Here is a 23,023-nt window from a genome sequence, read left to right on the forward strand (position 1 = left end):
AGCACGTTTGCTTCACCCTAAGTGGCGAAAAGTACCGCAAAAGCGTACCCAGTCGAGGTCCTAAAACAATAAGCCGGTTTTGTCTAAAGTAGCAGCAACCGATAAATGCTTTACTTTTTTTCGTCCATGATTCTAGTAATATCAGTATTAGATCTAAATAATTCACATATTGTATCATATCATATCACATTATATATTTTCAGACATCCTTATATCGCATCACCTGACGGAGACCGAGCGTTTAGCCAATCATTTTACCCAAGTCCTTCACTACCTGTCCAGTTCGGTCACTCTTCAGCCGGCCACACGTGTACAAGCCATGCTGGACGTCCTCGAGCCACTGAAGGTGGTCGGAGAAAACCTCAGTGAATATCCTCTGGAACAACTGCCGTCGATCTTCAAACAGCTTCTGTTACATCCGGTAGAGGATGCCAAATGAGGCGATGAAGTATTGGGATGTTGCCAGGCCATTCAGTTAAAAACATCCATCCTGCGTCACATGACAGGAGAACGAGCTCTATGTTTATATACGCGAGACTCCAATAAATGAAAGGGTATGAGATCCCACGGATTGTATATACATGACGTAATAGCACGTCTCCAAACGACCGCTCTATACTAAAATAACAATTAAGGACATTTTGAAATGACTGGAATGGCCATTTGTTGGCATCTATATGATTCTGTAAGTGACGACAAACTTTGATATCAGTTTGGCAGTGAACGCAAGTGTGAAATGGCTATCCTTTGATACTATAAGTACAAGCTTTTCGTTACAAACTACTTGCGGGCCCTGTAGTCAGACAGTCATTTAGTGGCTCGGTGTTTTTAATCTACTTTGTTGCGAACGTTAGCATCCGAGACCTCCTTTAGAATAACACCATTTTATTTGTCGGGTGTCTGAAAAAGTTTGACAGGTGAACCCATGATAAATGAAACCAAGTAAAAATGTAAAGATGGTATTTAAGAAATACTTTGTTATTGCCGTAAAACCATGGATATTCTTACATCAAGATCCCCGAAAAAACATTATGTATGTATGTACGTATGTAAATAATTGTAATGAATTATAATAATAAAAATTATAACAATAAATTACAAACCTTAGTATAGTAAGTAAATGGAAAAAAATAAAGGTATGTGCTAGTGTAATGCACAATGCCCGTGCAGTTGTGTTTCGGGGTTTGGGCTGGTTTTTGGTGTTGAGAAGCAATAAACTGATCCATTTTAAAGACGGTTTCTTTTTCTCTTTAATTTTGTGTAAAAAAAAAATATACATTTTTTTGACAAGGTGAACAACTGCACATTGTTTTATGTGTAATAAAAATATTAAATCAATTAACATGGTGAATAATAATCGAGAGGCCATGTTGGAATTATCTTTTTGTCTCTAATTGGCAATACATGTAGATCTTGAAGATAATCACTCTTCATGGTAAGAACTGCCTTATTGTCCCGTTCTGTCCATTTGTCTTCCCATACTGACTCAACACCACAGTGGTAACTGTCCGCTTGTCATGCAGTTTTACTTTCGGTTCGCTTTCTGAAGTTTCCACCGCATAGCACTCTTCTGTCACAACCACGCATTTCTTGCGTAGCACCACCCCGCCAAATGAATAAAAAATGGACGATTGGTAACTGTTTGTTGACTTTGTATTAGGAATTATTATAGATGATGAAAACCTCTCGGGTTCTAAGGTTATTAGGTGTTCAATGGTGCTTTTAAACCATTGATATTTGTCAAATTTCAAGGATTTTTCCGAGTTTCTATATAACGTGATCTCGCTGTTGTGAGATTTGGTTCTAAGTGCTGGACGAAGATACAAATGTTCAATATATGTCAATGGATTCAAATCAGGATCCTTATTGTCGGGTTCATCATGGAATATATTATTGTTTTCAGTTGCTTGTGCTTTTTTCACTTCGTGGGTCTTTGATTCCCACTTGTAAGGGACATACAATTCGGATGAATGACTGCGTACGTCCATTCCCAATTCCCTCATTTTTTCAGCCTGTGTCCTGTAAAAAGAACACGATCTATCATTGACTCAATTATTATGTAAAATGATATGGTGGCCTGCATTTCAATCCCCTGTGTTGCATGTTTTGCTTCATTTACTGAAAAAATAATGAGGTGATAATGATTCAAATAAATGCATAACCACATGGTGGCCAGCAGAACAATAGTGTTGAAAATCAGCGAATCCCCGTTTTGGCTATCCTCTGGTATCAGAGGCATCTACAACAGTATAGGCCTACAAGATTAAAGTATATGAGCTATAATAATTTTGTAACAGACTACTAGCCAAAGTGTACGTTTTGGAATTATCATGTCATTAACTACATGTAGAGATAAAAATGAAAACTTAAAACCGTAATCGCGCCAATAATTGTATTCCCTCTCGTTAGTAGTAGCAATAAATGCTAGGTCTATCAGTATAAACATCACGGCTAATACTAATAGCCCACATTTGTGCCTTAATACAGTTATCATTTAAAGTACCAATACAGAGAGAGAGATACCTTTGTCACCTTGCGATAAATCCTATGTAGGCCTACCTATCTACGCCACTAACAGAGTGGCGGCTTTACGACACAATCTGTTTTCAACGATTTGCTCCGAGCCGACTTTCTGTCAAGCTTACAACAGGACCTTTGTGTTTTAACAGTGCGGTTCATGCTATATCGCTGGCACATTACCCTGTTTTAGTCTAGACCACATTCCTCTGTGTTTTCTTTTATCAAAATTTGTGTGGAATACAAAATTCCCAAACAAAACCTAATAAAGAAAGGGCTAAAGGCTTTGCAAACAATGTGAATGACACTGCAGACTGCTTGTCCGAATGGGCTTTGAGACATTTATTGGTTCCCTGACTTCAAATGACTACAACAGTTATACAAAGGGATAAAGTTTTGTTTGTAAATATTCCAGTCACGCCCAAACCGCGGCCTCTTACTATTGCGTTATCGTTCCTAATCTTTTGATTTGTCGCGCGCACTCAATTAGATAGATGCGTTGTATGGTTATAAAGTTATTGTTATCGTTCCGAATCGTTTGATTTGTCGCAGGCTCTCAATTAGCTAGGTTTGTTGTATGGTAGTACAGTACCCAGGGCCGTAGGGTAAGGAAAATGTTCGGTGTGTGTGTGGCAGCCTCCACAGATTGATTTTTCACTAAATATCAACCTATTTCCTATTTCGCTGGCTAATTCTGTGCACTTTTCTATAATGAGTGTGGAAATGCCAAAGTTCAAGAACCACAAGATACATGAAAGCAGAATATTTGTTCAGCCACTTGAATAAAGGAAATAAAATAGATTTCTGATAAACTGGGAGGAAAAGTCTACACTAAAAATCTGTTGGAATGCCCCTCCCCCCCCCCCCCCTGCCGCCCACGGACCTTGCGGCTGATATCCACACGCACCACGTATGGTATGAAATAGATACAACTTTATAAAAATGGGCATCTTCATCAAGTAGTATTGAAATGAGACATGTCGTTTGCCTCTACTTGTGTGCATTGCATATTTTTGTTATAAAGGTGACTGGTCAGTGTAAAAAAAAAAAAACTCGGAGTGAAAGCTTATTTTCTGACCCTCGTTTTAAGTGGATAGAAGTGGATAGATGGAGTACGAGAGACCTTGCAATCGAACAACATCCCACTCAACCAAGCATTCCAGCTCGCCAGAGATAGAAAACTCAAACTCTTTCTCCCCTCGAAACCCTAACTGGTATAAGAAGGATGACAAAAGAGTTTTAAGGTTGACTGAACACATGATTCCTTTGACACCAAACTACAACTGATTACAGTTTTATATCGAAACTATTGATAGCGTGTGATCACAGGCTTACAACAACAAGAATGCTTACAACGGAAGTGTACTGCCCAACTGTAACAATTCACGTTCAACGCCATGCATTGCGTTAGGAGAGAACGAGTGGGCAGTGCATCACTTCTTCCACTTCTTGTGAAATGAAGTGTTGTATTTGTTTATATTTAGAAACAATGTACCCCAAAAAGGGGAAGGGTTTAATCAAATTTGTTAAAATCAAATGGGGTGAAAAACATTGCCATTATCTCTCTATAGTCATCATATTAAAAAAGAGAAACAAAGCCCTTAGTATTATAAACCAAGAAGGTTATTCTGCAGACATCAATGATTATTTTTAGTTTTCTTTTATAGTATATGTATAGAGTAGGACCTTGGCGGTCGTTATACCAAGTCTCAATATTTAGCATGCAATTGAACATGCACTACGCGTGTGAATTACAACTTATCCTGGCTTTTTTTCGTCCCAAACGTGCATTTAAAATATAGCACCGTTTACACTGTAAAAAGATCAATGATTTTTGGAGCATGCCGCCGCGGCAGGTCTTGCAGGGATGATGGATACCTCCGTGAACAAACAATAGAATGTCCCGATTTTTGTGTGCATTACGAGGCCCTGCAAACCTTTTGGAAATATTATATGTTGTAAAACGTGAAAATACCGTTTTTTCAGATCTTTTATTTGTCATGTTATAAACAAAAAAAATATATATATATATATATATATATATATATATATATATATATATATATATATATATATATATGCATCACGTTCCACAGTGAAATTCCGCATAAAACATGAAACGGTTGCATTTGCTCTTATCTCTCACATTTACCAATCTAGAACATGAAATATAATAATAAATAATAAAAGAAACCAATCTTACCTCATTTTTTACAAAGGGAAGGTGGCAACCTGCTTGCCTACACTCCGTTGGTGCAGCCTGTGGAACGTACCCAGAAGCTCACTGACGGAAAAGTAAAAAACTATGGACTGGAAGAAGGCTAACACTTTAAGAAGATGCCAGGCCCGTAGCCAGGGGGGGGTTCGGGGGGTTCGAAAGATCCGCCCCTTTTGGTGGGAAAAGGTCCACTCTGGGTAAAATTTGATCTAGGTACATAAAGTTTTTATGGAAAAAGGTCCACTTTTTCAGAAAAAGAACCCCCCTTTTGAAATTGCTGGCTACGGGCCTGGATGCCCTCTCTCTCCCCCAAATATATATACTATCTTTGCCACCAATGCATTCCCTTTATTATTTTCCTGCTAAATACTTGCTATTTTATGGATATTATCAAAAATAGACACTGCAAGACATATATGAAAATGCCTCACACTAATATAACATTCTTTGTGACATCTTCATATCACTTGAGAGCATGCTTGTAATATGATGTATTAATATATATGATATATGTACTTTCTAGTTGACTAGACTTCTGGACATTTAAAAATGTCACCATTTTGCCACTGAAAAAACATATCATCGATTTTTGAACATAAAACCTCTTTGTCTAGTTTTAAAGCTAGACATTTAGTCATCATCTGTCATTCTCTTTCATAGCAGGCGCATAGGAAACGATTTTAACAGAAACAGGGCTGACCATTCCATCTCACCAAATTCTTTTTGGATCCTATAAGATTTCTCGTAGGAGATTGAGCCAATTTCTTATAGCACCTGTGGGTAATCCTATACGAATTCGTATAAGAAATATTTGTAAGGGCAATAACTTCTCCCATTCCATCTCATATTCTTTTTGGGTCCTATAAGATTTCTTGTGGGAAATTGAGCCAATTACCTACAGTACTTGAGGGAAATCCTATACGAATTCGCATAGGTAATTTTAAGGGCAATAACCTCTCCCCTCCTAAAAACTAGTAGGGTTAGCTGATCTCTTCCAGATTCCAGCGGTCTGGTGGCATTTTATTTTTTTGCTAAATTTCTCGCTAAAATCTGCACAGGATTAGCCCGAAAATTATCTGTACATATCAAGCGCAAAAATATCTGTGGCGCTACTAGAGGGTAAGGGTCGGCTGTGGTATGCAATTAGACCACCACACCCTACCTTACAGAATCGAATTCTTGTCGCTCTCCTTGTTGACACATTTTGTGCAGGCCCAGTTTCCAACCGCATCTTTGCACACGCGCACGCTATGTAGCGTTTCACTAGCGAGCTTAAGAAAAGAAGAAAAAAAATCGTCATTTACTCACAATGTTTAAACAGCAGCACAAACTTCGAACATCTGTCTATGCGCAACAGCTGCTTCTCTTCGTTGATTTAGACAGTCGATAGATTATTGGTCTCTTATTTTAAAGAAACAAAACGCTCCACACTAAATAAATATGTGACAGTTAAATTTTAAAGAGGAGGGGCTTGGGGTCACAGGAATTAACTTGCTTTTGGACGAGGCATTGTTTGTGAAGATAATGTAGTGTAATATAGAGGACGCACATTTATTCCATCGCAAAGAAACAGGCCCATGTACCTTCATATTCCAGAATTGCAAAATAATTTGAATTGGAAAGATGTCTTGAAAATCGGAAGAGGGCAACATGAAATGTTGCAGATATTTTGAAATACAATTCCAGGGTATTCAAAAACTGAAAACATAATGAAAACGCAACAAGGAGTCTGCATTAAATGTCAAAATATGCTAAAATGCCTTGGATTTTTTTCTATGTTCTTTTCTGATGTAAAGAAATTAAGTGTAAGGCGATGGTAAACCGTGTGTTTGACAAGCTTGTTACTTTAGTATGATATCTTCAAACTTACATTCTCAAACCCACCAAAAGCTTACTGCGTAACCGGCTACGTGCCGCATGCGCAGATAAAGTTACCCTTTGCAGTTAGCATTGAGGAAGCAAGAAACGGCGATTCTGAGTGAGGGGCGGTGTTTGTGTGTGTGTGTGTGTGTGTGTGGGGGGGGGGGGGGGGGGGGGGAGGGGGGCTTTGACTGGAATAGCTCCAATCTGCACCTTTTCCATTCGCACCCTTTGGGTGTACCCTTGCCTGCTAATCGCCAACACCGTCTTTTCTACTTTAGGCGATTTCAGAAAGGAACATCTATGCAGTAGCTAAGACAGACCCTAGCTTTTAAGTCGAGGCAGTCATGAGGACTAAGCGCGTGCCTTTTCAAAAACCGCAGAAATCTAAACCGTCAACTAATTGCAGCCTCGTGCAGCGTTTCAATCATACCTAAAATGAATCAGCAAAAAGACTTGATTTGGGGGAAAACAACTGCAATTGCTACATAATTTCTGTATAATCGACCACAAAAACACGAATATATTGCTGGCTTGCAGTTGACTCTTCCACAATTACTAAAACACGCTGCAGTAGTTTTCAACAATACAGACGTTAGTTTCCGACACACAACTACGTATTTTTGAACGACAAATGCTAAGGTAGGTACGTTGAGGAATTAAGAAAAAAAATGTCTTATTGGTTGTTGAATTGCTCTTCCGTCCTCGTAAGTGGTCGATATCAATTGTTAAAGGTACATGGACTACCACATCTAATCAAGCATATATTGATTTGAAATGTAGTTAACAGAATGCATTCTTAATGTATAGATGAAAATGGCCAAGGAAATTTTCAATTTCAAAAACAACAGGTAATAGACATGAAATGTAAACTTATGCTTGTTGCGTCCAGTTGGTCAAAATGAGTTAGGTCGCACTATTTAGTGAGTTCGCGCTCACTCCACGACAGACTTATCCATCTCCTCTTGTCTCTGGAACGTATTCGTACAGTAACCTTCTTTTCTGTATTCTACTCAAAGCCAGGAGGAGGCATGTTAGTCTGTTCATCTGATTGCTTTCAGTGAAAGTCTACCGTGGAGTAAGTGCACACTACTAGTAGCTTGGGCGTCCTAAGTCAGCGCAAATAAAAAAATCTAAGAGAATAAACAAGGAAATTGCGCTACCTTAAAATCTATATCGAGTTTCGAAATGTTGTCGAAATGAATATAAAGGCCACCACAAATGTACTTTCAAATCTGTCTTATATAGGGAATGTCACGCGGCAAAAAGGGGCGATAACAGCATGCTTTTCAGTGCATGTTTGACATATAAACAACAACGGGACTTCACAGAGCCCCCCAGACTGTCACATTGCAAGCAAGTAGAGATGTTCTGTTGTCAGGACCCAGGGCGGAATCCATTTGATGAAACGGGTTACATAAAGAGGGAGCGATCATCGTGTAGATATGCTCATTTTGGCAGCGACAGAGGTAATATAACAATAAAATTTCCAATGTGTGCTAAGTAACAATACTGGTTAACAACGGTGAATTTTTTTTTAAATTTTTTTGCTTGCTTGTTTGTTTGTTTTTTATGTTTAATGGTGGTGAAAAATAATGGACCGAAACGTCATGCCTCGTAGGTTTATTTATTTACTTATGTATCTTATGTATATATTCATTTGACTAATGCTTTTGAGGTCGATACTATGCAGTGCAATACAGCATCATAGGTTGATTCGTACATGTATAGCAACTGTCGTTGAACTTTAAACAAAAATGAGTTAAAATTTCCGATATTGTCGAAAGTAACACTCCTCAAATTCAACAGCGAACTGATTATGATAAATTTTATATGCTGTCCACTTCCCAATATGCCTTTGTAATATTTTATTTGATCAGATATGCACATGCTCATTTGTGCTTTCCGAACAGAGGAAATGCTCTTACTATTGAAAATTATATTTGTTATTCATATCTTATGCATAGGCGTAATCACCATGGCATCATGGAATTGGGGTACAATTTATTCTCGTTGTCATAATAATAATAATAATAATAATAATAATAATAATAATAATTATTATTATTATTATTATTATTATTATTATTATTATGTAGCCATAAACTATTATATACAAATTAAAATTCATAAAAAATTGATAGTCTTAGACTAAGTCTAGGAGTCGTAGAGGAAACTGTGAAAGGAGAAACTGAATGATAATTTCCTGTGGCAATATTGGTTTTCACACCATGTATCAGTCATAAAGCACGTGCGTTATACGGGTGGACATATTACACCCAGGAAATCTTCTTTCCCCATATCTGTAAGAGAAGCGGAAAGAATTCAAGAATATTATTAGTTCTGTGATCGCATTTCTGCTATGGATAGCGCATAAAGAATGTTACCAAGGATTGGATTGGGCCTGCTACCAGACTCGGCACATAAGGATCCTGAATTAACCGGTATACCGGACCGCACTACCCGTTTTCAAGGTGTGTGTCAGATCGCATTTCGGAGTATCATACCCCATAATTTTGTAGGACGACCGCGGGCTCATCCTGTCGGTGTTCTGACAGATATTCCGAAATGCAATCTGACACACACCTTGAAAACGGGTAGTGTGGTCCGGTATACCGGTTAATTCAGGATCCTTATGTGCCGAGTCTGGTAGTTGGGTAGGCCTGGATAGAGAGCCCAATGATATTTCATTTATGAGTGATGACAACTGGGTTTACAGCCCTGTTTCAGGCGTGCCTTTAAGGCCTAGACCCTGTGCAATAAATGGAAATATAATTACTCATACCCCTTAGGATCCTTCCAAGTCTGTCATTCATTAAAAGCTACATACATTCTATTAGTTCGACTCAATAACAGACACTAAATTAAATAGATAAAGAAACATTGTAATGTTGTAATATTAAAGACACAACTGGATTAATGAATGCAACAAAAAAAAAAGAAAAGAAATGAAGAAGGGGAAGAAAGAAAAGTTGAGAAAGAAAGAAACAAAGAAAGAAAGAAAGAAAAAGTGCATGAAAGAAGGGAGGGATAGGAGAGAATGGAGGAGAGAAAAACAAAAACATGACATGACACATTGCTTAGAATAGACCTATCCCTGAACCTTTATCTACACCCCTCTTTTCTTTATTAACCAAATTACATTTCCGACACGATTTGACATTATCTGGTGCTTCCCTTCTACCACGGTAACTGTACGTTTTCACTTCAGTCCCTTCACCTGTTTGTGAAAGATTGGGATCTACTCGACTGTAAAACTGCTTAGAGAATCTCTCTTGTTAGACTTCACCGTTTTCGTTCTTCTAAGTAATAGGGAGACATACGATACTATTTACCTTTTTCTTTTGAGGCACAAACTATAAAGAATAACGTGCAATGAATCAGTACTCAAAGTGAGCTAGCTAATATTTCGATCCAGTGGTAAACGACCACTGTAAACGATATCTACTTATCACATTTCTGCACACGAGGCAGAGGTAGACTTATTGGATTTTGACTGGAATTCTTAACCGCAGTTTGTTGCAGGATTATGAACTCACACTTTTTTGTACTAAATCTTAAAGATATTAAAGGCCATCTTTATGGGATTTACCTGCCAAAATGGATTTTCCCGGAGAAATAAGCTTTTTCTGGTACTCATTCATAATTTATCTATTCCTATCTGCACTAGGATTCTACCTTTAATTAAATTTATAAAGAGTGATTTAGTTTAAATGACTTCGTGAGCTTCGATGGAAGAATCAACATCAGGTACGCTCAAAAAAAAAATACTTAAGGGATTAAATAGTTTTTAACGTGTTATATAATGTGATATGCAAGGTTTTATAAGAAGCTGTGGATGGCAAAAATAAGGGTGTATTCCCAGAGATTTAGATCGATCCAGAGATTAAGATTTAAATCGACCTAACTCCCTGGGGGTTCACGCTAAATTGCAGTCAGCCGAGCGGGCACCATAGTTAATTACCCCCTTACAGCTTTTAGTAGGCGGGACAGACGCTTAAGCCGGCCAAGCTGACAGTAATCGGGACGGACATTTAAGCTGGATTATCTGACGGTAATCTAGTGAGACTCCCCACAGGGATAGATCGATCTAAAAATCTATGGAAATGGGGTGTAAGTTAACAGAGGATTTTCAAACCCCTGGAGTGTATCAATAAACGCTTATTTATGTAGATTAATTGCCGCTAAACTAGCTCAAATGCTACCACATAGAAATCTAAGAGAGTTTCGTTAATTTTTCCCCGCCACCACCCAAAAATATTATATTTACAAAAATGTTTTGGACTGGGGGGAGGGGGAATAAGTACCTCAAATTTAAGACCAAAATTTTGAAGAAAGGGCATTTATAAGGCCTTTTCATAGTGCCGGATAACAATTTCGTTTTTTTTTCTTTTTTGTAGAGTGGGGCGGGATTGATTTTAATCGTGTCGTACAAGAAACTGGCACTTATAATTTATATACGTCACTGGGAAATTTCTCTCTTTCTGTATCTTCAAAAATTTGTTTGTGTTAATTAAATCCCTAGGTTTGGGAGGGAGTACGGTCGCATGAGCCTCCCCCCCCCCCCAACACACACACACACCTTTTTACTGAGTATTCAAAAATGAAACCAACGACACACGATGATATTTTAGCTTTGCAGATTCATTTGACTGTCCATAATTGCAAAAAAAAAAAAAAAAAAAAAAATCTAAGACGTTAAAAAATTTCATCATGGAGAAAGAGCACTTTTTTTTAGTTTAGTAGTGAAAGGATAAACGCAATATACTGTATGTATGGCGGTGTGGGCCTAGCTGTTAATTGGGTCATAAAACGACAGTAGAGAATAATTCGTAAATAATATACAGTATTTGGCGGGAAGTATAAAGTTTGCATCCTGAGTTTACAGTGGTTTAAGAAAGTCACTCAGAAACGACAGAGCTACAGACCTGCTGAGATCAGAAAAAGTCAGAATTAATATTTCTCAGTTTTTTTGCTGCAAAATCCCACGAACGACGTTTCAAGCTCAACTGCCTTACAGACTATCAGACGCAACGGTTGTCGAACCTTTTGGCTAGTCAGACTACCTGCGCATTTTAAGAACGAAACCTATAATAATGGGGAGCTATCCTGACGATCCTGCCAATGATCGTCTTTCAAGCAAAGAAGGATCCCTCCCCTAGCAACTTGGTTGTCGACTACATTCAACGCCCCCTATTAGACAACTTGATAACTAGTTCCAGGTACATGCATGTACTTGTGCTTAACTGCATGGAGGGCATTCAAAGACCAAATGCTTGAAATATCTGCGCTCCTTGGAGTGAGCCCGTCAGTAACATTTCCCTTTTACTGCTTGTTTTTTTTTTTCCATAAAAATTTTTAAAATATGTAAATAAATTGGCTGCAACTGTGTCTTTACAGCATTATAGGGACGAAAATCACAGTAGATATAATTCTATACCGTGATTCCTGTCTGTGGCAGAAATATATAGAAATGAATCAAATTAATTTTTAATGTTTTTATTGGAACAATTACACAATCATAACTTGGATCAATCCTTCCTTGTAAATGGACAAACACTGACATGTAGGTGAGAAAAATATTGTTACGCACTTTGGCCAAATGAGATAATCGCGAATTAGAAAAAAATACGACATATCAGAAAGCGTACATTTATCGAGCAAAATATCCACCATAAGTAAATCTTGAGCAAAGTTACATAAAACGTGCATAACGTAGAATAATTACAAAAAAGTACATAACGTCTAAGCTAAGTAATTTCATTGGCAACAGGTAACCGATAAGACTACGGTATCAATCACTATTACAGTTCTTATCTTCTATGGGTCGCTGACTAGAGGAAGTCGTTGAACAAGCGAAAGTCATGATCATTGAACTGCTTAGAAAGATGTGGATTTTACAAGCTTGATTGATTTTATACATATTTGTAACAAATCTAGAAAACGTGTATAGAGGGAAGTAGAAAGACAAAGCTACAATTAATGACACCTGTGTCAACTAATACAACATGCCAAACATGAATCACGGGTGAGAAGAAAGAAAGGTTTAATATTTTTAAAACTTAAAGTGAATGCTAAACAATTCTAAGTTTATCAAAAACGTTATATAAATTCGGTAAGATTACATGAGAATATTCCGTTACATTGTGTACAGTTATTCATACAAAACTGTGATGTTACCCGAAAATGAAACGGCAGTAAAGCAAAGATAATGAATAAACGTCAAACGGAAGTTTACTAATCTGTATGGTATCAAACAGAGAAAGATATTCCCTTGGGTAATCATAAGAACTGTATGTTCAAAAAAAAGAGGCTTGTCTACAAAACGGGCTAATGATAAGGAATGCACGTAATAAACTACACTAGACAGCACAGCGGCAGTTATCCAACACCGTGTCAACATTGGGTCACTGGAAAAATTCACCAACGTAAGCAATAATCTACAAGTATGCATGTGCCACTGTCACTGCTGCGTGATGACGCGACGCCGAGCACTATCCAGAAACAAGGCTTTATCTGTTGCTCTTTGTCATGTTGAATATTTTTTTATTCATATGAATTATGTAATAATTTGTATATATACTCTTTTTTGCTTTCATTATTAACTGTCTTTTAAATAATATCTCATTGTAAATTTTATTTAATTGTGGATGCTATTTATTACCTTTATAAATACTTATAGAAATATCCTTATACGTATTTGCTAATGTTTGTAGATTGATCAAACGTTAAGCCCCCCCCCCCCCCCCCGCCTTCCCTAATATCCCACCTTCCACGCGTAAGCAGAATATAATCTAGAATGTAGAGCTTGTTTTACCCAGAAAAGTAATAAATGGACCTCATTGCGTGCACTGTGCATGGTTTTAAGCTTGCAGCACACGTTCATAACATGTGCATCTTCCGCAACAAGACGTGTACTTTTTACTGCTCTGGGAATCTCGTCCATTATGACGTTAAGGTGTCTCCCGGTTTGAGAGTATCTCGCACTTTCTAATCATATTAAGCATGCGCAGAAGCGTGCTGGGGAGTATGTCGTAAACAATCAAGAGTCGCACTGTATGAAGTGACTATAATAGAGTTTCTACATCCGGATGCAGTTCCCAACCACTTTCAGAGCCACTGCAATCCATACAGCCTCCCCGCACTTCATGTGAGCTTCAAATAAACGAGGATGGAGCCGAAGGAGGAAGAAAATCGACTTCGTATGGAGAATGCATCCCCTGCAACAACATTAAATACCCATGATGTTGCCTCTGAACTCCAAGGCACTACTAGTGATGTGTCGCCTCTGTTATCGCCTTCTGACGGCGCGTCCAGGTCTTCTACAGACTCAATGACCATCTTAGCGTTTGAAAAGACAGTGGAGGAGTTAGAGGAAGGTGAGGTTAAATTACTGTAAATGGCCGAAGCCATGGTGTACTGATATGAACGGGGCATACTAGGTCGCGAAACTAGGTCATCGTGATCCGTGTAGATTTCAGGTCGCTTTGGAGCTCTGCCTGCTGGTGTATTTCACACCAGGCATAGAGTCGTCATATTTTGTATCTGCAAGATTGCATGTGTTACAACAACGTATATGCACAGTTCTATCTGACTTAGCCGTCCACTGTTATGCATTTATTATTTCAAAATATTGAAGTATATAAAAAAAATTAATATGTGGGAATATGGTTTGAAAATTAAAAGGGATAACAGCAGTTCATATGGGATTTAAATCTCACAATAAAGAAATTGTGAACAACAGGTAGAAAAGCCCATTTTGCCACCAAAATGGCAGATATCTTGATTATTCTGAAATCTGTGCTTGTCATCCATGATGATCCAACCTTGTAGATCTTCATAGTAATATGTAAGGGTAGTAATAATGGCTACCCTACGTAATAATACCTTACGAGATTTTTTCAAAAAGAACACTAAAAAAATAATTAAAAGAAAACTACTTGAAAAATCTGTTTCATGGCACTTTTCCAGCCAAAATGAAGAGTTGTTATCGCTTTAATGCTTTTCATGAGATTCCCTATTCAATATTGAGAAAGAGGGGGGTAGAAACAAGTTAGGCATACCAATAGATAGAATGCAAATTGTGATATAACAGAGATAATTTAAGAATAAATAGTACTTGTATTTATATGTGCTGAATAAATGAATGGTTTATTTTTAATAGTAAACTAATGTAACTTATAGCACACATTGATGGATGTAAGCTACAGGAAGCTACACTTACAATGTACAGCACGGCATAATAATTGCACTCTAGAAACAAAAAGGTGCTATGAGACTTCAAAGATTCTATCAAAAGTCTTGTACCGTGAAATTACATTTATGATGGATGATGCTCAACATTCCAGTTGCTCAGTTTGAATGCAGGTTGAAATAAGGTTGATCCTGATCAATTAAAGATGATCCTGATCGTAACCATTTATCAGAACCTACAGCAGATAAAAATACTTAAATGTCAACTTGCTATTTTCCAACACATCAATTATTTCACTCAAATGTTTTCTATATTAGATACTGAAAAAATGTGAATCAAGCTAATTTTAAGACTTGTTATGTGTACAGTAATTACATTGAACAGGGCTTCAGTGAACAGTGGGATAGACAGTCTCAGCAATTAGCAACATTATTAGGCTTCGTTCACATGCAATGTCTATTTTCTAAATTCTATTTTCTATTTGCGGTATGTCTTATGATCACGGTCTGTGGCCTGAATATCCCGTGGCGTAATTACTGGCAGCGCGAGCCAGTTACTATAAGTTACTATAAGTAACTGGCTCGCGCTGCCAGTAATTACGCGGCGGGATATTCAGGGCACAGACCGTGATCATAAGATAGCGCAAATAGAAAATAGAAATTAGAAAATAGACATTGCATGTGAACGAAGCCTAAGAGTTTTTATCTTGATAACATGAACAAGACTAATAGACAGCTAATAGAATCCAGATATCCAAGAAATTCCCTACAACCCTGTAGAAAATGGTGAGTCGAAATTCTGCTAATATTTCATGGCACAGTCAATGAAAGCTCATTGAGTGAATGAATGAAATATCACAGTTAGGATCTTTTATTCCTCTTCAAAATAAATATAAAATAAGGTGCTATGTTTGATAATTACATCATAGACATAGTTGACAGGGAGTCACCCAGATGACCTGTTATGATTACTAGTATGTCGATCACGAACCGCGTGTAGGTACGTATAGAGCATGGTTGGAAATGACGTAATTATTAAAGGTGGCTGGAATATAGCGCTGCTAAGGGCTAGAAATGAATAAATGAAAATTATATGTAGGAAATGAGATGAAAGATGAAGAACAGACTTAGAAAGGAAGATGACGAGGAGGGAGGAGGTGAACAAAATAAAGCATACAACTTACCGATCTGTTTCTTTGGAAGTACATGAATGTTCTCTACAGTTTGGCTATCTGGAGTCGATCGTTCTTGCCAGAGGCTGGATACGATATGACCGTACTCGCTAAGATCACGACATGTAATAGTTGGGTCTCACGTTAATTAGGACGTCTAATGATTGGTTAAAATGACTCAATAAGTGCAGTGGAGGCGCAAGTGGCTGTTAAAACTGCACCTGAGCGACTCCCTACTTATTATTTTGGTCATAAATGGGATTGCGTCTAAGGCTGCAATCTTGTTTTTATAAATAAATGCCCTAAAGAACCAGCTCAGATACATTTTTATGACATGTAAAAGGGTGAAATCATCAGTTCAAAATGCTCAATTTTCAGCACTACAGTGCATGAACTGTGCATCTTGCTGTCAGCTGAATCCAACATGTCTAACCCAGGAGTGATACACAGCCTTCCTGTAAGATAAAACTTTGCACTGGTTGTGAGCTCTGAAAACATTGTAATGACTAATTTCTAAAATAACTAATTGACTTTTAACCAAATTAACACACGGGGCAAAGTGATACTTAACTTGTCAGGTATTGTAAATAAATGCCCAGCAAGGTGATAATCTGATGGTGTCAATTAGTCTGTTTTTCTGTCTAAATTTAGTCAGATGTGAACACGCTTTTCTATATCAGAAGTTAAATATAAAGTAAAAAGGAAGTGCTAATATATTTATGTCTGTTAAATAAATCTTTACTTTTCCCAGGGTTTTCCTTTGGTTATGTTTAATCAGAGTGAAGACATACTTAGTCAGGTGCTGTTCAGATTAAAAATCTAGGTTATGTCACCCTGGATTTTTTTATTGAAGTATAACTAGCATATTATTTTTAGTGATTTGGGAGACAGAAAACAAACCTTGTCTGGGTGTCAAGGGGTGAAATGAGGGGGGGGGGTATTAGGTTTTTTTGCTTATAACTGACATGGAATGGCTTTTTTATTTGCAACATTCTTTGTCTTGTTTCAGGCCCATATGAATAAAATCACGTCACTGTTGAAATCAGTATTCATTTTGTAAATGTTCAGGATTCGTTGATAGATCTAATATGTGTTCCCCTATCTTCCCCCTTACTCTATCTGCCAGTGCATGTATGAAATGTTTCATCATCAGTTGCTTGAACAGTAAATACACTCTCTCTTATCCTGTGTTAGCTTTATTTGCTATAACATATTATTTCCATGGACTGTTCCAATATAATGAGTCCGAAGCCTTTCATGACTCCATACAGGTTGAACCTTTTGGACCCCTTTTTTTGGATATTGGAAGTTCTGAACAAATTCAGCTTTTGAGGTTCTTTCGTAACAGATTTAAGAATCTGAGATGGTTTGCATTAGTGCATGTTTTTATTTTGCAAACTAAATTTCCTTTGGATGGAGCAGTGGTGCCGTGTCAGTGTGTCATCTTATAGTTACGAAATAACTGAGAAATGGGTACATTTTGTTGTGGAATAAAAGTCAACACTCACTGTATAGGTCCATGTCCAAAAGGGTATTTTGATTTGGTAGAATTTTTTGTTGAAGAGTCACATACAATCTATTCATGACAGCCATTCTTCACTAACATGTTTTATAATATGGGTTTGTGTCATTTCCCCATCCTGTATAAATTATCTATGTTGTCATGTTTTGATAGGGTTGATCAACTGCAATATTCAATGACAGCTCTGCAGCATCCTTTAGGCAGATGGATACATTTGGATCTATTTCCGTATCCACTTAGGGACCATTCCCACAGATATTTGGATCGATTTATCTCCCTGGGGAGTCTCAATAATTGTCAACGTAACTGTCTTAAATGTCTGTCGCACCTGGTAAAGCTGTTTGGGGGTAAATATCTTCACCCCATAGCTGATTCGGTAGGCATGACAGACATTTAAGCAGGTTAGTTGATAGCTGTTTAGGGAGACTCCCCAGGGAGTTAGACCGATCCAGATGGATCGATCAAGGCATCCCAGGAAACCCAGTCATAGATAATGCAGAAATAAAGATGGTTAAGTTATGAGATCATGTCACATCAAAAATACATTGGGGTGAATTTGCTTGTTCAAGCTGATAACATAACAACAGCGTTTTTCAGTTGAAAATTGTATTTTAGAGTTAAAAGAGATATCCTTCTATTGAACAGAATGAGCTTTCAGGTGCAGGCCATATTTGAGCTCTTTGTGAACAGAGCCTTTGTAATGATCTCTCTTGGGGTAAAACAGAACTGCTCCAGTGAAGTCATCTGAGCTAACCTGAAGTGTGACTAGAAGGTGTGCAAGAATTTGCATGAAGTGGTACTATTAAGGGTTAAACTCTACTCACTGGGTATGTCAGCTCAGAAACCAGGGCTTGAAAACTTGAAAACATTGCAAATTGCAACTGCATTCAAACATGGCGATCCAAGGCGTTGCAATTTGCAAATGAGTGCAATATCATTGCTTGTTTCGAGGCTGTTATTTGCAATGAGTAAATGCCATCGAGGTGCCTTTTTGTGTGCATAATTCATCATTTTACAGTGGCTCTGATGTCATTAAACATGTTGGCAAGTTTTGGTTGCTTGTCATAAAAGCACATAACAAAGCATGGAAGTTAATAAAAGATTGAGTCACTCGGTGTAACTAAGGGAGCATTCACATCAAGAAGAGCCGAGGTCTAGTAAGGCCACGACCTAAATATGGCAGACCTACATGAAAGGAAGACCGCTAATCCTGTTAATCCTCCCCACACGTCGTCCCTGCAATGGGGCACAGAAATTAAACATCAGCTCAATTCAATCGGTCGAGGGACAACGTGTGGGGAGGCATGTCAGAGGCGGAGAGACCATTACGGATTAGCTGTCTTCCTTTCATGTAGGTCCGCCATATTGAGGTCGTGGCCTTACTAGACCTTGACTCTTCTCAATGTGAATGCTCCCTAATAAAAAGGATGAAACTGAAACCATGAGATCCCAATGTCTCAAAACTTTGTTTTGACTCACTTTGTATGTGAGGATTGCTTTGTATATGGAATATTATTCCATCAAAGACAAAAATTTACATTGATAAACATTTCATACAGAGATGTTTTATAATGCATAGAAATTTTAAATCAAACATTTAAATCAAACACTTATTGATATTTTCTGATGAAAATCCATCTGTGAAGTGATGATAATCATAAGTTTAAACTTTTAACATTTTACACAAAAAAGCAGACACAATTTAAGCATTAAGTCATACCATGGCCTTCCTCAGTATGAGTTGTTATGAGACTAAGCACTACTCTCCAGTGTATCAGTAATAGTATCAGTCCATAATAAGACACTCACTAATTGAATGGAGGGAAAATTGCAATGATAATACCTAACAACTTTGATAAACTACAGATGATATTGTTATGACATTTTATAAGTGTCAAACACTTCAAATCTTAACTGTATTTGTAATTGCAACATGTAGAGTTAGGCTTTAATTACTGATATTATTAATATTTATAATTATCATCATTAATATTATAATTGCACATTCATCTACACAGCTGCTGTGGTGCAATTGAAAAGACTTCCAGTTAGCAAATGTGTGTCATCTGCCATTATTTTAACCCAACTCCAAATCCTGCAAAATCCCATTATATCATAGGCTAAGTCATGAGACTTACCATGAGAATATTCCAGGGGCAATTAAATGCTAATAAAATGTTATACTGCCTTTGCTGGATATTGTTTTTCAATTTGCTGTGAAGGAATTATAAATGACATTATTTTTTATGGCAAGTGTTACGAACGATTGATTTGACTTAAATAAAGAGAGCTCCTTGACTCCCTTGATGCAATTATGTTATTTTCTGAAGTGATCCTCTCTTGCATATATATATTTTAGTGATATTCTTGTTCACATAACCTTCAGAAAGGTCTTTTTCTGCACTTTAATATTATATGGCTCAGATATTTCAATGACACCCATCAAGATACCCATCACTGGCTCGAATTGATAGTAAGCCATTAGCTACTTTTTAAGAGCTTGATAGATATATCAAGAGAAGCATGTGATTTGCATTGAGTAGATATATAGATATTTAGGCTGAAAGCTGCCATGACTACAAATAAACCCAGGTGATTGCTGAATAACTACAGTCTGCCTTACTACTGTAATTATGATGCAAGTGAGAAAAACACAATTAAAGGCATTCTCCTAAAGATTAACCCTCCAAAATCAATTTTCCTTGAGAAAAGGGCGATTTTTTTTCCCTGTCTCAAATCATTGCTCAACCTGCCCCTGCACTTGGATTCTATGTTTTATTCTATTCTTAATTTAATAATTTAGTGCTAAATGACTTGGCAGTCATTTAGAACAACATCTGTTCTCAGGATTTTCATGGGCATGGCCACATTTTCACACAAGAAAATGGTGGTATCATGGCCCTGTGTCGTGTATGGTACGAATGATGCCAGCTGTCATGGCTACCTGAAAAGGCGAAGAAGAAAATAGGACACTGCATACGCTTCCTGTACACTTTTATTTACTAGTACTAGTAAAGAGTTTTATCATCTTTTATCTTAATTCATATTGTCTTTATTATCTAAGGTCTGAATTGGGAAATATAAGAAGATTGTAGGATATTACTGTGGGGATTTTAAACCCTGTAGAGAGTACCTTTACAGTATATTACGCATTTGATATCAGCACTGAAAAGCCATGTTGATATAAGAATAAGTGTTCGCTTCTTCTAACAAAGCAACAATGGGAAAATGGTGGCATGGATATAGACATAGCATTTGCCAATAACAGCCCTGTCTACAAGATACATTGGCCAGACAAGATCACAATTGAGGATCTGTGAGAGAGTTGAACAAGAACCAGTGGCCAAGGTGATTCTGGGGCTGGATCATGTAAACAGCACTCAGCACCACATGCCATTCCCTGACTGGGAACCCCCAGGGCAAGAGGAAACGATTCTGGTCTCGAAACTGCTGGAGGTGAGCAACTGGAGCAGAACAGAAGCAACATGGGATCAACCGGACAGGAGCAGCGAGAGAAGTCCAGGGTTGTCGATGGCCTCTGCCCATCCATGGTAGTAAGTAGTTAATAGCCCTCTGAAAGCTACATTTAAAAAATTGAACAAAGTCTTGTTGCCAAGGCTGATTGGGAGGCACTTCTTAAGAAACGAGTGTCAATACAAGCACATTTAAGTAGTGCTTGTTAACAAGACAGTCCACAACCAAATCTTAAGCTGGAGGTAATCACTAACGCACAACATTTTCTTTAACATATAATTTCTCTAATAATTATGAAATGTGATTTATTCAAATGGAACATAATATTTTAGGGAATGATGATATTAAGGACCTGGATGGCAGTTTGCAAGATGAGTACCAGTAAAGGAAGAAGTAACACCATTAACTGCTTCACAGTACCTGTTAGAGGTGGACATTTGAAAAAAGGTGCAAATGTAATCAACAATATAGTCATGAACTACCTCAGTGCTGCATCTGTATCCATGGTGAATTGAATGAGCTGCTTTTGAGAAACCTATATTTGTAGCACATGGGAGATATTTTCTCAGTCTAGTACTAGTAATTGTATTATATTGGCAAGAGCGGGAGCTATCCTGTTGGGCAATGAATTGAAAAATTTGCATGTTCTGTATGGAAGCAAGCCACCAGAAATAAATCATACGTTTTGCAATTAATTTTAGATGTGTTGCAGCCCAACTGATTGGTAACTAATACCTTTTAGTGTGATGTGCAAATGCAGAAAAGGTAGGGGTTCAGAAAATGAATGATATCTCTTGGATACGGTATTAGAAAAAAATAGTATAGCTAATATAGAGATTCAGTTTGATGAAAAAAATTTCCAAAAAATTCTGAAATCTTTGCACATAATAAATACAGGAAATGCAGGTCATGTGTGTGTGTGTGTGTGTGTGTGTGTGTGTGTGTTTTTTCAGGGTGTGAAGCTCCCATTTTTTCTGATTTTCTTGGAAGAATGTTTTTATTTATGGTCTTGAAATAATTTGATGTTCCATTTCACATTGATTTGGAAAAAAGTAAGATAATGGAGAATGTGCAGAAAAATTGCTTGTGGATGTCTTTGTCAGTAGTGAACTGGTTATGAAAGTTAAAAAAATTCTAATACTCCGGTGCCATATTTTTGCCATCTAAAGTGAGAAGCTAATGTTTCTAAAATAAACAAATTCTATATTTGAAAGATTTCTCACATTGTTCCAAAGAGTGGCCTGACAATGCCAAATCCTTCTGAAGGTCCTGTAGAGGTGCTAGAAACAAAGTGCACTGGAAGCGAGTGCATTGACTTCAGTTGACGATGCCACTCGAAAAGCACTTGGAACTTCGAAGGTTGATAAAGTCTCGTTTTCCTGGGTATCCAGTCATTGCTGGTTTTCAGTTGCAAGTCTTGTTTCAAAATGACGTTGAAGTGGATTCTCTGCAAGGGATTCAAGGCATTGAAAAATATGGGAACACTAATTTTCAGTCAGTCACTGCTACCAGTCATTCCATGAAGTAGTCAAATCAGGATTTGCTTGGCACAGTCAAATGTTGAATCTTAAAGAAGTCTCTAAATCAATGCAGTAGTTGTTAATTAATTTTGGGCATCTCTGGGATAATCCATTATTGTTGCAACCTGGTCCATATTTAGTGAAAGAAGTTGTACAATCATGATTTAGGTGTTTCCCTGAGAAAGTACCAATCCAAAGGATGTGAAGCTATCCATCAAGTTGGCCCATGTAGCATTTCAAGTGAGTTTGGAGGAAGAAAGACATGGGCTGGAAAGGAAGAAAAAAGGACACATAAAAGAGAGAGGAAGCAAAAAATAAAGTTGTGTGAAAAAAAAAGAGAATGAAGAAGCTGAAATGGAATCGGTAGCAAGGAAAAGGCTGATCACGACAGATGAGCTGTTCAGTGATGTCACAGCCAAGCTGCATGAGTCGATCTCTTGCTTGCAAAGATGTATACAAACTAAGTGAGAGTGTAACAGCCATGGAAGCTAAGTGGGTAAAAGCTATACTGCACCTAAATGAAATCAGAGACAAACAGGGTGCTTGA

General features: G+C 37.5%; 2 protein-coding genes and 1 long non-coding RNA gene across 5 annotated transcripts in view; 2 read left to right on the plus strand and 1 right to left on the minus strand.

The window, feature by feature from the left end:
- LOC106157617 (nuclear receptor subfamily 6 group A member 1) overlaps positions 1 to 1,052 on the plus strand; it is a 32,675-nt gene extending 31,623 nt beyond the window's left edge. For both annotated transcript variants that reach the window (XM_087008851.1, XM_024074821.2), the window contains exon 7: positions 204 to 1,052. In XM_087008851.1, the coding sequence (XP_086864977.1) occupies positions 204 to 439 (236 nt within the window). In that variant the 3' untranslated portion in view covers positions 440 to 1,052. The remainder of the gene's footprint in view (positions 1 to 203) is intronic.
- LOC147763101 (uncharacterized) lies at positions 956 to 16,438 on the minus strand. The gene is made up of 2 exons (XR_015333471.1): positions 15,973 to 16,438; positions 956 to 2,019 (listed from the first exon to the last, which is right to left on the minus strand). It is a non-coding gene; the product is annotated as an uncharacterized LOC147763101 (long non-coding RNA).
- Positions 13,591 to 23,023, plus strand: part of LOC106157619 (nuclear receptor subfamily 5 group A member 2) — a 34,009-nt gene continuing 24,576 nt past the window's right edge. Inside the window, exons 1-4 of one of the 2 annotated variants that reach the window (XM_087008850.1) lie at positions 13,813 to 13,974; positions 20,698 to 21,036; positions 21,289 to 21,403; positions 21,658 to 21,721. In XM_087008850.1, coding sequence (XP_086864976.1) covers positions 21,703 to 21,721 — 19 coding nt within the window. In that variant the 5' untranslated portion in view covers positions 13,813 to 13,974; positions 20,698 to 21,036; positions 21,289 to 21,403; positions 21,658 to 21,702. Of the gene's footprint in view, positions 13,975 to 20,697; positions 21,037 to 21,288; positions 21,404 to 21,657; positions 21,722 to 23,023 lie in introns of both variants that reach the window. The other variant, XM_013533337.2, reaches the window with a different exon arrangement.

Source organism: Lingula anatina, chromosome 3 (assembly GCF_051362555.1).
Source record: "Lingula anatina isolate TDL-2025a chromosome 3, LinAna3.0, whole genome shotgun sequence".
NCBI lineage: Eukaryota > Metazoa > Brachiopoda > Lingulata > Lingulida > Lingulidae > Lingula > Lingula anatina.